At 42.6% G+C, this 15,779-nt stretch overlaps 1 protein-coding gene across 1 annotated transcript in view; it reads right to left on the bottom strand.

Moving 5' to 3' along the window:
* Positions 1-8,259: 8,259 nt before the first annotated feature.
* The window catches only part of gcgra (glucagon receptor a), a gene marked incomplete at its 5' end in the record, with an annotated part of 18,441 nt that continues 10,921 nt past the window's right edge, over positions 8,260-15,779 (bottom strand). Inside the window, 4 exons of the mRNA XM_079521565.1 lie at positions 8,260-8,621; positions 8,804-8,845; positions 11,853-11,997; positions 12,789-12,877. Of these exons, the coding sequence (XP_079377691.1) occupies positions 8,286-8,621; positions 8,804-8,845; positions 11,853-11,997; positions 12,789-12,877 (612 nt within the window). The 3' untranslated portion in view covers positions 8,260-8,285. The remainder of the gene's footprint in view (positions 8,622-8,803; positions 8,846-11,852; positions 11,998-12,788; positions 12,878-15,779) is intronic.

Genomic DNA, 15,779 nt, shown 5'->3' with positions numbered 1-15,779 from the left:
TAACTCATACCACTTTCATGTCACACATTGATGTTTTACCACAAATCTCACCAGGATTAGGTGATGAATAAAAGCTGTAGTGTTGTACCTAGTCTCGCGTTGCCAGACTGTTGCCTCTCGCAATCTTCAAACGCTTCCATCTACAGTATATAGCATTTGGAGATTGTGGAAACTACCCTGACCCTGACGCATACAAGTCACTATCAGGCTGAAATCTGAAAAACAAAAACAAACAAAAAACAACGTTTCAGTTAACCCATTAAGACCTTGAGGCCGATTCTAAATTTTTTTCACAAATAAAATCTAAAATGATACAGATTTCCCAGTTTTAATGGGTTAATACATGTTCCACAGGATTATATGTAGGCTAGTTATCAATTAGTCAAAAACTGTGTTTATACTTATTTATACTTTTCATTGGTTCAATAATTATAAACCCCACAGACAACAACTTACAACTCTGCGTCCCTATTTTGGGCATATTACAAAATGTAAAAAAAATAAATAAAGAACAGATCCAGACACTCACGACATTAGGCAGCGATTTGTTTCTTGTAGGCTAGATCGTGTTAGAAATGACTGGAGCTCCAACCCCCAGGACATGGTGGTGCCTGCCCAGCTCTTCATGTGTAGCTCAGTCTGATGTCAACTGCAACTCCAGCATTTATAATAATAATAATAATAATAATAATATTGGTCCCCATTCGTGTTTATGCACATACGTGAGATTTGTCCTCTGCATTTACCCATCCTATACTCACTATAGGAGCAATGAGCTCCTATGACAATACAAAGATATGACTGTCCAAATTGCTTTGTGCTAAAGTGATAAAACGATGTGAAATGAATCAATTAAATAAGGGTTACAAAATACATGACTGTGCAAACATAAGTAACAGAGGACCTCTGTTACATGTCCCGCCCCCTCCTCTCCAAACTCCTCAATCTTCATGGTGCTTGGGCCAGGCTATGTGGGACTCTTCATGGTGCTTGGGCCAGGCTATGTGGGACTCTTCATGGTGCTTGGGCCAGGCTATGTGGGACTAACAACAATCAGTATCTTCATGGTGCTTGGGCCAGGCTATGTGGGACTAACAACAATCAGTATCTTCATGGTGCTTGGGCCAGGCTATGTGGGACTAACAACAATCAGTATCTTCATGGTGCTTGGGCCAGGCTATGTGGGACTAACAACAATCAGTTTCTGTACTTTTGCATGTCATAATAGGAAATTAATTGATGTGAGAAAAAACACAAGATGAAATATAGAGATACAAACTTTGTTTGTTTAATTACCCACAGATGGCTCAGGGGCCCTTTTCTTGTCCCATAACCCGCTCACAGCGTGAAGTCATTTAGTGGAGACTAGTTACAGGAAGCATTTAGACACATTGATTTAAAGATGCCTGGTGCCTGGAGTTATGTGAATGTTGAATATTTATTCACAGTAGCAGGGTGCAAATCTGCACATCTGTTTTCCGTGCTCCTTGCCTCGTCATGCAGCTGTGACATGGATCCTGGGAACATGAGAGGACGCAGGGGCATGGGAGGCAGTGCCCCTCAAGGCCTGGGAGGGGGGGGTTCTGTTGCTTAATGGTCCAATTGCACAGATTCCCATTGTCCACATGTAGAAGACACCAGCCTGTCTCCAGTCTGAGGCCTTAAAAGGGAGCAAACACAGTCACTCAGTCTGTGAATCTTTAAGTTTTCCCAATACATTTGCTCCTGGTGGAATATATACATTTGACTGCACAGTAGTGATATATTGGTTTGTGTTTTCTCTTCACATCCTCCTTAAGGACGCTTGATGCCAAAAGGGCGACAGTTGTTGAGTTTCCTTCTTCTCTCACCCCATCCCCTATACAAAGTTTAACCACTTAAAGGGGAAAACCACCCATTTTCAACATTTTACTATGTCATTAATATACCTTAGAGCTGTTGTGTGGAAATAATAAAAAAGTCCCCCCCATTCTGTGTTTCCTAGAACTGTAAGTATTAAAAAAAATCATTAACATGGTGAAACGCATCTTGATGACATCATCAAGATGTGTTTCACCATGTTAATGATTTTTTTCAGACCTCTAGTTCTAAGAAACACAGAATCGGGGGGACTTTTTATTATTTCCACAGCTCTAAGGTATATTAATGACATAGTAAAATGTTGAAAATGAGTGGAATGCCCCTTTAACACCATATGAATCCTACAGTCCCTATTCTGGGGGTAGAACATTTCTGGGCGAAATAGCCGATCTACAAGCTAATGTGAACTTATAGATCAGCATTGACCCCTGATGGAATATGCAGGGGTTAAGTGGTTATGCCCTATTTTATACTTACTATAATAATATATAATTGTCATACTAGTAGTGTCACACTAAAATTGCTAAAATAGATGCTTCACATTGTTATTAGCTTGTATATCTTCGCTAAACGTTTTGAAAATGTGTGAAATGTTCTAAGAATTCTGAAAGTGGTTAACACCTGAGGCTGATTCTACAAATACCTTCAGCAGTAAATCAGTAGTTCTCACACTTTCAAGATGTTTCAAAAATGTTAAATAACAGATGTATAGTTGGAGGCCATCGATATTGTCCTTTTCTTTTTGCTGAGGTTTGCGTGATCTGCGCAAAAGGACAGTTAACCCATTCTGGGCGGGAACCCTTTTTGGTGTTTTAAACATCGTTATAATTTAGCTATTGAAAAATGGCAGATCTACAAGCTCATAGCGCGCCACCGAGTGGCGCGCTACGAGCTTGTAGGTCTGCTATTTTTGAAAAATCGTGAAAATATTTATTTCAGAAAACTGGAGGATTTAGAAGGATTTTTTAAAATTTTGAGGTCAGGCCTAAATGGGTCAAATGATAAGGGACAATATCGGTGGCACCCAACTGTATAAGGCACAAGCTCGCAGGTGGCACGAAGTGGAGCGCTGTGAAGGCTATATATCCAACATAAAATCTAAAATGATGCTTTCCCGCTTTCAATGGTTAACTACTGTACATGATGTACTCTTAACATGTACTCTGCCACTGCAAATTCCCTGCTAAAGATAGCCACTCTAGAGTAGCTGTTTTCGTGTAACTGAGTTCTTCTAGTATACAGTATGATGAGCTGACCTTAATGACCAGGAACACGATGTTCTATTTAACAGCACCTGACCCCAGGGTACGATCAATACTCATCTCTCTTTAGTCTTTAGCCCGAGTTATACTTAGTCTAGCGAGGCTTTCGTGCACTGAAAATAGCCGATATACAAGTTCACAACGTGCCTGCTATTTGGGTGCACAACAACAGCACACGGTTAACAATATATCAGGCATAAAAAGCCATTGAGACTGCAGCCCCTCGGTAGGGTAAATGTCACAGTGGATGGCACCAACCATCTGAAATCTATATTTGAGATTGTTCTTTCATTGTGAACAATTTCTGGACACTTGTGGAATAAAAGCCGGAGAACAAATAAATCGTCTTTCACATACATAGTAATTTAATCATTCACCATTTGCTTGGCAAAAGAACACAAGAAATTATGAACTGTATACAGTTGAACACGGTCAGTTTTTGTCCACTTTTCGGTTGATCACATCAAATACACAATGAGCACCTTGAAGAGCAAGTTAAAGGATATATTCTTATTTGGGACTTGAAAAGAATACATTCGGACAGAACCGCTTTGGTCCAGAAAAGAGAGTGGCCAAAATTGCTGTCTCCTAACAAAAATACACTGCAATGGGTCTGGCTGGGCTGAAATTGTGATAATAAATGTAGTGGACTAAACAATATTAGAAATGTACTTTACATAAATTGTATTTCAATGACACCAAGTGTATATCTATACTCTTACTGGCAAGGTGCACAACATTCCTTGATTATTTTGTTTTCATGGGTATCAAAACATCACCCCTGCAGTGGAAAAACAAGAAAAACACAGTAAATTCACCACAGAGCAACAACTGTGCCTCGGGTTCTATCTCAACTCGTATGTATTCCCATCTCCTGCTCTATTTCAGTCCTCGGGGTGTGTGCTGTGCTCACAAGAAGTAGTAATCTGATTTAATATGGCACCTCACCTGCCTGATGGTTACATCTGAAGAGGACAGGAAAACAGCAGCCATTATCTGATGTGATCCACCAACACGCTACCGTTAAGCCTAAAAATACACAGTGTTAACTCTGAGAGTGAACAAATGGAACCAACTGGACCTGTATGCTTACGGGTCCATTCGGTTCCATTTGTACGATCTCACAGTTAAGATACATGAATAGGAAGTTAGGAACTGTGCCCAGCAAGTTCTATTGTACAACAGCACAAGAGAGGCCTAGCGTGTTCGGCTAATCTCACACATCCAGCCTATCTTGTTGTGTCTGGGTAGCTCAGTAGGTACAGCTCTCGCCTTTGGACCACAAGTTCATAGGTTTGATCGTGGGCACCGCCAACTCAGCGTATGAGTAGCACGGCTTGAGTGCAGTCGTGTGGTATAAGTACTGGGAGCTGATGGTAGGTGTGGCGCTCCACCTCAGCATCCATCTCCCAGGGGTCTAGCGCATTGTAGCGGGGACTTGGCTGATACCGACAATAAGCCACTCCCGACCTACTTGCGAGCTGAATTTTGTTTACTGTATACTAGGCCCATCTCATGTTTGTGCTCTACACTAAATATCTAAACATCACAAAAATATCATGAAAATATCACGGAAATGTGAGGGTCCTCCATTTTCACGATAGGGTCAGGGACGCTAGGGTTCAGTTGGTTAAAGAAGCGACCCATTGCATTTTCTCAATGAGGCCGGCGTCCTGCTCCCATTCAACTGTACAGTATGATTTGTATTTGTGCGGAGAATGAGACTTCAGCAGAATTAACGTGCAGATCAGCTGCCTTTCCCCTTGCCTTATATGGGTATGTATGTGTTGTTGGAATGTCCCGTGGTGTGATGATTACTACATGGTGACAACTGACTGGGAAGCACCTTTGACCCCTGCGGAGCTCTGAGTGAAACCCCGGTTCCTATCAGCTCCGCCGGCTCGTCCAGCTGGAACTAATCGAGAGAGATGCTGCGGTGCCGAGGCGGCTCAACGGGGCCTCGCTTTGACGCACAGCAGAAAAGTGTCATCCTGCTAAATTATATACCAACTTATACCAAAGTTCCAATTTTCTGGATGGTTTGCAATACTGCCAGTGCATGCTATATCCCCCCATACACACAGAAAAGATATATATACATTTGTACACTACACACCCACACACACCTGCATTCGCACGCACACGCACGCACGCATGCGCGCACGTACACACAGATGCACACACAGATGCACACACACACACACATGCACGCACGCACGCACCCACGCACGCACACACACACACACGGACACACACGGACAAACACACACGGACACACACACACTTACACACACGCGGACACACACGCCACCACTTAATCAAACCTGAAAAGCAGACATTTAAAGCAATCAAATGAATCACAAGCACATACAGTATACATACAGTATTTACCCATCATAAATTAGCATTGTGCAAATAGTCTTACATACAAAAGTCTTTTAGCAACACAAAATATAATTTTAAGTTCTGCTTGAGCGTTCCCTTCTTTACAAAATCATATTTTAATCTAATCAATTGTACTCAGCAGTAGTAAAAGAAGTACCACTATTAATGTTTACGCATTACGCTGACATGGAACCATGTTTACCATGTTTAATGGAAAGATTCTATTTTGTTTGACGGTTTGGTTCTGGACCTCCACACACAGGATGAACATAAGGTGAGTGCAGAGTGCAGATGAGACAGTGACACCCAAATTAAATCATCTCATTGTTAGTCACATCCTCAGTGATGTGAAAGGACTAACAGAGTGCCGAAGTCCTGACGCCACTCGCTCATCCCCTGGGTCATGGACGTATTTTCTCTATGGAAAATAAATAACATTAGTCATCTTAGAATCGTCTCAATATAAGAATTATCCCAGCGATATTGTGAGGGGTGGCTCTGTATCGTTTACAATAGTCAGTCAGTCACTCATATTTAATGCAGTCTGTTTCTGGCGAGAATTTAATTAATTTGGTGGCGGTAACATTGGCATCAGTTGATACTTCATATCCACAGTATGAGTCAACCTGCCTAATTCATACTGCCTAACACAGTTCTTATATGCCGTGAATCCGGGATATTAAACACGTATGGGAATTCAGAATGTGAACCCAGGACAGGAATGCGTAAATTACGCCAGACTTTGCTGCTCTATACAGCTCAATGACGTAACACTGACTTGAAGACCCATGCAGTCTGTTCAGGGTCAGTCTCACACTTGTGGACTTGGCACAGAGAGGATACATAACGGTATACAGTGCATGTCAGAACATAATGTGTGACATAATGGCTCTCTAGGGCTCGCATTGCAGGCCAGTGAGTCACACCACTTAAGCGTATTAAGTCTGCACAACTGCATGCATGACAGAAAGGCCATTTTCAACGTGACAAGAAGAACACATTTCCTTGAATAAAAGAGCTATACTCTTGTGCAAGCAGTGACTTGATATTTTTGAGTCACAGTGTTTGATTCATACTTTATGCACATTATGCCCTTGGGGTATACGTTTATCTGCCAAGAGTTTTCTATCACCCATGTTTGTGATAATCAATGTGAGTGTACAGCTAAGCTACAACGTATCAGTTTTGTCACTTCCATGGCATGCTGTGATGTCCGTACAGTATGCAAAGGAATGCAATGTACCATACACAACACCTGGAATGTGTCAAATAATGTCTGATGGCACACAACGTCCTCCTGACCTGAACATACTTCCAAACGTTTTGCTTGAGAGCTAAAAATAAATGTGATGTCTCCCTGGGCTGGGACCCAAAGTAGTGATTTTTTTCCCTGCTTTTTTTAAAATTACTTAGATTTTGTTGAAATTCATTGATATTCTTTTGTAAAAAAAATCTTTTTATTTTTTTGTATTTTTTTTTTTTTTTGGAAAATCTTAATGCCGTAATTGTATGGAACAAAAAAAGGGATATCTACATTCAAAATGGGTGACCCACTCTTGGCGAACCATTGACCTAATTGTACTTACTGCATGTTTACACATTGTTGTGACAGTAACAGCAATATTCAAGGTTTTGTCCAATTTCATAAAACAAAACCACTCCAAAGTGTTTCCTGATACATCTTCTGATTAGCGTCATAACAATAGCTTATGGATAATTTTTCAAGTGCTAACCTCATTAAATTGAATGTCTGTAGGTAGGTATATAATAAGCCTCATGAAATGCTTGAATGTCTGTAGGTAGGTATAAGCCTTTTGATAAGCCAGGAATGCCCTGGTGAGGAGGCAGCTGCCAAGTTCTCATGGGATGTGAACTATGAGAACACCTTATGATACGAAATATAGACATGTTTAGAGACGCTTATAGCCACTTAAACCCTATACCCTAGTTGACCGGATTCCCAAGGGCTCTATACTAGGGTATTATGTATCGTGTTGTCACTCTATACCCTATATATCTTTGCTGAAAGTAGCCGATCTACAAGCTCACAACAACGTATCGCAATGCAACGTTGTTGTGAGCTTGGAGGTCGGTTGCTATTTTCATCGAATGTTAGCCCCAGAACAGGGATGCCAAAGTTAAAGTTAGTCTCTTTCTGTTTCCATTCATGTGGAATTAATGGTAAGGGAAACACATACAAATGTCTTGATTGAATTGTCCTCAGTTAGGTCCAGCAAGTCCAGCCATCGTTTATGTGTTTGTTTTGTGTGTATTCAACAATAACTCTTTTGTCTCCAGTACCACACAAAAAACACACACATTTGATCCACAGCACGATTCAGAAGCCAAAGCAAAGACCCTGTTTTTTATGCATTATTGAAGTAGCTGAGGTCTCAGTTATTTTGTTTCTTATTATTTTACATGGCACATGTTGCTGTGAGTTGCTTGTGTTGATGTTGCGTGCAACATGCGTGTGTCTCGTGTGTCTCACGAGCCTCCACACAAATCCATCCACATGGCTCTCAGCAGTCAGCACACATCCCACAGTTCAACATGGCCTTTTTGCCGCACGATTCTCCATTCTCTGGCTGTGGCTGAGCGCTGCACTGTCCCACCAACACCAAGACTGTTCCCGAATAAACGACCGGACCAAGCCCAGCTCATCACTGCCAGCCCCTCGCCTCGCTGCGTGGGCCTGTAGCGCCTCACTGGAGCCGAAACAAGAGGGGAAAAGGCCCTCCTTGGGGTTTCTTCAAAGATGTCTTGTTCGTTGCACTTTCAGAGGTGGCTCTCCCTGTTGGTGTTCTCCCTGGGAGGAGCCTCGTAGCACTGCACCTTGTCCGTCAGAGAGATGTCCTCGACCAGCGTGCAGCTGCTGACCGCCCCCTTCCGGCAGTTGCGGCAGCTGGCCATGAGTGTGTGCTTCTCCTCCGGGTGGTTACAGAGCAGGTCGCGACAGGTAGCCGAGGCCGGGGTGCGAGGCAGCCCGGGGGCGTTGTGTAGCAGGCTGCCGCTCTTGCCGCCAGGGGGGTGGCTGTACGTGTGGCGGTACTCCTCCTCGATGTTCCTCCCCAGCTTCCAGCGCTTCCACTTCTTCAGAACCTCCGACTGCACCTGCAGGGCGACAAGGAGACGAGAGTGGAGGTTGAGAGAGAGAGAGAGAGAGAGAGAGAGAGAGAGGTTGAATAATAACAGGTTGCGGAAAAAGTGAAGATTCCAATAAGTGGAAGGAAGTTGAGAGGAATGTAAAAAGACAGATTGAGGTGTGACTGACACAGATCGATGAGGAGACTCACCTCTTTGTTGACAAAACAGTACAGGATGGCCACCAGCAGACCCTGTGTGGACAACCAAACAACTTTCACAAACAATGCAATGCATAATGTGTTGTTATCTCATATTCACTCACAGCGTGGCTGTTGTTACGAGCGTGCCAAGAGACATTCCCCATACAGTGTAAACAAACACATTATTTTGGCTAAAAGCTGGCATGTATCGACTGTTTTGTTGAGAGGGCCAGGCTTTGGTCATCTGCCAAGCCCTCTCTCTCTCTCTCTCTCTCTCTCTCTCTCTGTCCCTCTACTGAGTCGCCCCAATGACTGACTAGCTGTGAAGTTGACATGTGTCAGGTCAGCTGCAGCACCACAACGAAAATGTCACCTTCACGACTCAGACCCCAGTTAACAGCTTGAAGAGCACTTCAGTTCATGTCACCTCTGCTCCTGACTCATACAGTACCTTGTCAGAGGGAGCTCGATATATACACAGGGAGGAGAGACATGTGACCCTGCACTGATCAAGTTTATGTGACATGGCCATTATTGTACACCTTCAGGATGTCATCCAGATAACTGTGTGATGTTTTGAGGACTTTGCAATAATTTTGGTGACTTTTTGGTAACTTTCTGGTGGCCATTTTGGACAATGTTTTTGGCTTTGCATTTGTGTTTTGTGTTCCCCACCTCCTTGTTACCTACCTACCACACCCCCTTGATAACCACCACACCTGAGTTTTGTTTCAGGGTCATTTCAGCACAAACTGTTTTCAGTCATTGAGTTCATGCTGAATGAAGGTTCACTAGTGTTTATCAGTGTTTGAGCTTCAACCCTTTTAAAACTTTTAAACAGGAAAAAAATGGTGGTTTGTTTTTGTTTGTCTTTGGATTTTAGCATTTTTGTGTTTCACTAATTAGTTCTGCACCTGAGCTTCCACCCTTTTTGAACTTTGAGGGATTTCAACCCTGACAAACTGGCAATTCACATCAAGTATAACGTAACGCTTTCACTTTGCTGCTCATAAATTATGTTTTCTATTTGAAGACAATAAACTCATAGACTTCAAATGTTGTTATTTCTTTAACCCATTTAGTACGGATTGCTGTTGAAAAATAGCAGATCTACAAGCTACGCTACGAGCTTGTAGATCTGCTATTTTTGAAAAATCCTGAAAATGTTGCGGAAAATCTTTGAATATATCTCTGCTGTCGGGAGGAAACCTCTTAACTCCAAAATCTTCATTTTTCAGGAAATGGAAAAACAATTTTTACATTTTTCAGAAATTGAAGAAAACCTTATATTTGAAACAAAGCAATACTGCCTCATCAAAGTTGGTATTGTGACTTTGTATATTGCATATACTTGCATGTGTCATTATATTAATATTAATACTCTCCAGGATGCCCTGAGTAAAACAAAATGTATGCTGTTTTCTAGGGCTATGAATATTGACTTGGATTAGAACTTCTTCAGATGGCTCCACGATTGAGAGGGTCTCTGAATATAAATATCTTGGCATCTGGCTTGACGATAAACTTTCTTTTAAATTTCATATTGTTGATCTTGTCTCCAAACTTAGACAAAAACTAGGTTTTCTGTATAGTAATAATTTTCCAAATTCCAGTAAAAAAGCTATTATTGAGTCCACTTTCCTCTCGGTCCTGGACTACAGGGACATTATTTATAGGTCTGCTGCTCCTTCACTTTTAAAGCGGCTAGACACTGTCTACCACTCTGCCTTGCAGTGGACTACTGGAGATAGTTATGGTACCCACCACTGTGCACTTTATGAGAACTCAGGTTTATCCTCTCTGACAGAGAGGCGAGATAAGCATTGGCACCTATTTTTATATAAAGCCATTGCTGGGATGCTCCCTGACTACAGTATCTCTGTTCCATGTTGGAATTGAACAATAGCACGTATCACGTGATTTTTTAAGGCTCAAGGTTCCTCACGCTCAGACAGAGTTGGGCAAGACAGATTTTTCTGTCAATGGCCCAACCTCGTGGAACGAACTTCAAAATTACTTAAAACTGAGCTCCCTGCCATCCTTCGGTCAGTTCAAAGGAATGCTCCAGAACATTTTTCACCGTGATTGCTCCTGCTTCAATTGATTTATTTTACTGGTTGTTTGGTTTACTGCATTTACGTTCCTTTGTAATTGTATCCTGATTTATAATGTTGTGTTGATGTATTGTTTTGACTGTATTTGTGAATTGTAACCATCATGGTCTGTAAATCATGGTTTGCATGCGATGCGACTCTGCACCGCTCTGCACAGTGCACAGTGAAAGACTTAACTTACTTCTCTTTGTGCTCTGGACTGGAGTAGCTCGACAAAGGTGAAGAAATGACAATATATCCATTTGAAATGTGCAATATGGGCTCGGCTCCACCATGACAGCTTTGCGTCGCTTCGCGTCATCAGTCTCTCTCTCTCTCTCTCTCACACACACACACACACACACACACACACACACACACACACACACACACACACACACACACACACACACACACACACACACACACACACACACACACACACACACACACACAGAAACTGTCGTTCTTTTTGTTTATCTTCCACGCAGCGCTGAGCTGCAGTCAGTGCCCCCACAGAGCTGTGGAGTTAAGTGTTTCTACCGACAGTTTGAGGATCAAATGGAGTTCAGAGGTTTTTTCAGAAGCGCTTTTTGATACTTTCCATTGGTTCAATATGTTCATAACAACACACAGACGTAAAGGGTGTTCAGTAGCATCGATTATGGAAAAAAAATCAAAAACCTTGAAAAGGAGGTTTCCTCCTGACAGCGACGATATATTCTTTCATAGCGAACGTTTTGAACTCAAATCTTTGCTTCTGGGAGGGTCCCTGGAACTATATTTTCAGACGGGGGTCCGCGGCCAAATACAGATAATTCCGGGGGTCCTTGACATGGAAAAGGTTGAGCAACACTGATATAGAAACTTAGGTTTTTCAGAAAACGTTTAGGATTTAGAATTAGAAGATTTTTTTTAGAATCGGCCTCAGGTCTAAATAGATTAAAATTCCCTGGCGGTCTCACCTGGAATGAGGTGAAGAAGAGGTCGACGAAGACCCTGGTGAGACGCAGGGCGAAGGTGGTCTGCGTGGACTCGTCTGTCACGAAGATGAACACCACCTGGTGGATGCCCAGCAGAGGGATGAGGGTGAGAGTCGACTTGGCCAACCTTGAAGATACGAGAGAGGGAGAGAGAGAGAGAGAGAGAGAGAGAGAGAGAGAGAGAGAGAGAGAGAGAGAGAGAGACACACACACACACACACACACACACACACACACACACACACACACACACACACACACACACACACACACACACACACACACACACACACAAAAGAGACAGTTATTATCAGTTATTGTCAGTGGTGGAAAAAGTACTCACATAACATGACATAAAAGTATCAATACTCCAATGTATGTAGAAATACAGAATTTACTTTAGTAAAAGTACAAAAGTATTGGTCTCAAAATATACTTAAAGTACCAAAGGTAAAAATACTCATTGTGCAGGATGTCCCATTTCAAAGGTTCAAAATGTTTAAAAACATCTTTTAAAAAGTGCAGAAAAAATCTCAAAAGAAAAAAGCTCAAAATGCGTAACAAGCGTGTAGATCGGCTATCAAATGTCTGAAATATAACTATTGGGCTGAAGTGGTTAGTGTGTTTTGTATAATAATCAAAATCTTCAAAGTAAACTAGTAAGTAATGCAGTTGAGTAAAAAGTACAATATTTGCCCCTGAGATGTAGAGCAGATGTAAAAATATTGAAAACTGGAAATAGTCACGTAATATAAAGTAAAAAGAAATGCCTACAAATTGTACCGTAGCCTACAGTACAGTAGCCTACTTGAGTACTTAGTTACTTTCCACCACGGGACAGAGAATCATTATGGAATGTTATTACTGTATACTTGTACAGACGAGGACATGAAACACAGCTTGGTTTCTGTTTCTCACCTGAACTTGTAGTCTGTGTATCTCATCTGATGCGCTCGCAATTTGGACACAAGTATTTTTATTATATGAATAAAGATGAGGAAGTTGATCTGCGGAAGGTAAGATTATAAGATAACATACACAATATTGATACACATCTTATACGGGTCATCTCAACATGCCCTTCACAAAGTGGTTTCAGTATTTTACTTGGTGTTGGTGGTCAACTTAATAATCATGATCACATCCGGAGTATTATATATAGGAGAGCTCTCAACCACATCACTAAATGTATTGCTGTTGAGATAAGGCAAACGATTCTAACAGCTTTGTTGATACAGTAATGTACTTGCTGCCCAGTGGCACGGCACAGTTCTTTAACAATTAAATCCACGATACGAGCGTGGCGTGCCATATAGAGTCCCTTGAAATAATGTACGCAACGGATTCTAGTTCTTGATTATTATGGAGTAAACAGTTATACTGTATGAATCATGTTGTGCAGGGTAACAGAGGGCAAGCTTGTACTTAGTGTGGGCAGAATTTGGAGTCTGGCTTTTATTTTAAACTTGAGACACACACACACGCGCGCACAAGCAAATGCGCGCGCACGCACGCACGCACGCACGCACGCACGCACGCACGCACGCACGCACGCACGCACATACACACACACACACACACACACACATTCATCTTAACACAAAGTTTTCCTGACTTTGCATTCAAAGGCACAAACTGGCACAAACTGATTCTCCATTATAGAAATCAATATGAGCTTTGGATTTACATACTGAGATTAATAAGGCCTGTCAAGCTGTGTAATGCTGCCCCCCCCCCCCCCACCCACACACACACACACACCCTGCTGTGAGCCCTTATTAACTGTTAATCTGCAGGCACACATAGGTAAAGGGTGCTAAAGTGCCTTACAGAGTAAGCAACTTAGGGCGGGCCATATATAGCGTCTCGGCGCTCTGAGCAGCAGAAAAAACTAAAACTAACACTAACTAACACTAATAAAACATTATCAAAAAAAATGTAAACTAATAAAAACCATAGCAAATCCGCTGAAGAATCTATTAAAAATAAAATCAGAAAAAAATAATTCAAAACAAACTAAAACTAAACTCCAAAACTATTACAACCTCCGGTTATTTGTGACTCAACGAAGTCACCGCTGTCTCGCCCCCAAAAGGCATAATTGTGACTTCTTGGGACACGATTATGAGCAAACTGTGACTTGAAGGGGTGGGCAAATAAGGCACATATGAGTTACGATTCTGTCCCTATCAGGACATGACGTGAACGGCGCTGAGACGGCTCAATTTGACTTCGCAGCACTCGGCACAGCAACTCGCTCGCCTGACGCCTCGCTTGGCAGAGCCTCCCGTGCGTGGCTCAAGTCCGCTTGAGACGGCACTCCTATGTCGTTTTAACTGTTTTTTGGCAGACCGGATTGGGTCTGAAAACTAGACTTCCGCACTCCCGGGAAGGCACCGGTTGACTGGAAGGGTACCCGCTTCAAGTCACCATCTGATGTTTGGTCAATAAGTCACAATATATGGGGGTGAGACAGTGTTGACCAAGAATATATAAGATATAAGAAGTAGTAACAAGACAAGTATTTGCTTTGATCAATTTCCGTACATGCTACAGTAGGGCTACGATAAAGAGATACAGTAATCCATGTGTGTGTGTGTGGGTGTGTGTGTGTGGGGGGGGGGGGGACACTAGAAGCAGCCAAGCCTCCCCGTCTGTCCTGCACGAATTCAAACACAGGAATTCCTGTGATACAGGCCACTTAGGTGGACTGATTGATTGCATGGAAAGTGCCATGGATGTATGTGTGTAGCCGCCCCAGCATTGGCAGCCATGACAAATGTGACTGTTACATAAGAGAGTATGCAGCGTTGACCTTTATACAGATTTTTATGATGGGTTTCAGGTCAGATGAGGACAGTTGGTAGATACTCTGCGGTCGTTAATCACGAAAACATTCATTTTCACTGTGTGAGTGTGCGTGCGTGCGTGTGTGTGTGAGTGGGTGAATGTAACCAACAACACCATCTTATTAGGAAATGTATACAGTGGATACTAGTGGCTTTTAATTAAGTGCATAATATGTAATAGCAGTAAGACGCCCTGAGGGCGAGAAGCATGCACGCATCCGCCTGGGTGACGGCAGACTGCTGGGCGATCGCAGGCGCTTTGGCATGGGGGGTCAGATCAACATTGAATTAATTCTGTGTTAATTAATTCTGTACTGGCCATATATGGAGCATGTCTTGAGTGTACAGAGTTTGATGAGGTCAGATCAACATATGGAATGTCAGAACATGTCAGCTCCATATATGGAGATCTAAGGGTGGCAGCGGAGGCAGTGTCTTGAGTGTGCAGGGTTTGATTAGGTCTGGCCATATATGGAGCGTGTCTTGAGTGTACAGCGTTTGATGAGGTCAGATCAACATATGGAATGTCAGAACAGGTGAGCTCCATATATGGAGATCTAAGGGTGGCAGTGGGGGCAGTGTATTGAGTGTACAGGGTTTGATGAGGGCCCAGGTAGGGCCGGGCCTTAATCTTCGGGGCTGTTGAGAACTCTAGTTTTCACCGGCTGCCAGGCACGGCTGCACTAATAACTTTGGGGCAGGCCTGTCTAGAGTTTGAATGGACAATCAGTCAAAAGGGACACATCGAAGAGGAAGGACGGGTGGGGAAGGATCAACAGGTACTTAGCCATTAGTAGTCATTGTACATCCTAATGAGAACAGGCTCATGTAACACACAGTGTTCAGCGTCTTGGATAATAGCAGCTATAGAAATGCAGACCATTTACCAAAGATCCCTAAATGCCAGCAACGCTCACTGCTGTTGTGATCGGAGACAAAAGGCCATAATGATATCCTAATGAACTCCATTGATAACCGCACATGCACGATGTGCCACCATTATTCTCAACATTATTGTATCGGGTGGAAAATACCGTAATTTGTGCAGACAAGAGCTGCG

The sequence above is a fragment of the Electrona antarctica genome (assembly GCF_951216825.1).
Source record: "Electrona antarctica genome assembly, chromosome: 14".
Lineage (NCBI taxonomy): Eukaryota > Metazoa > Chordata > Actinopteri > Myctophiformes > Myctophidae > Electrona > Electrona antarctica.
The sequence above is the reverse complement of the archived record's forward strand: the minus strand, read 5'-3'. Positions and strand labels throughout refer to the sequence as shown.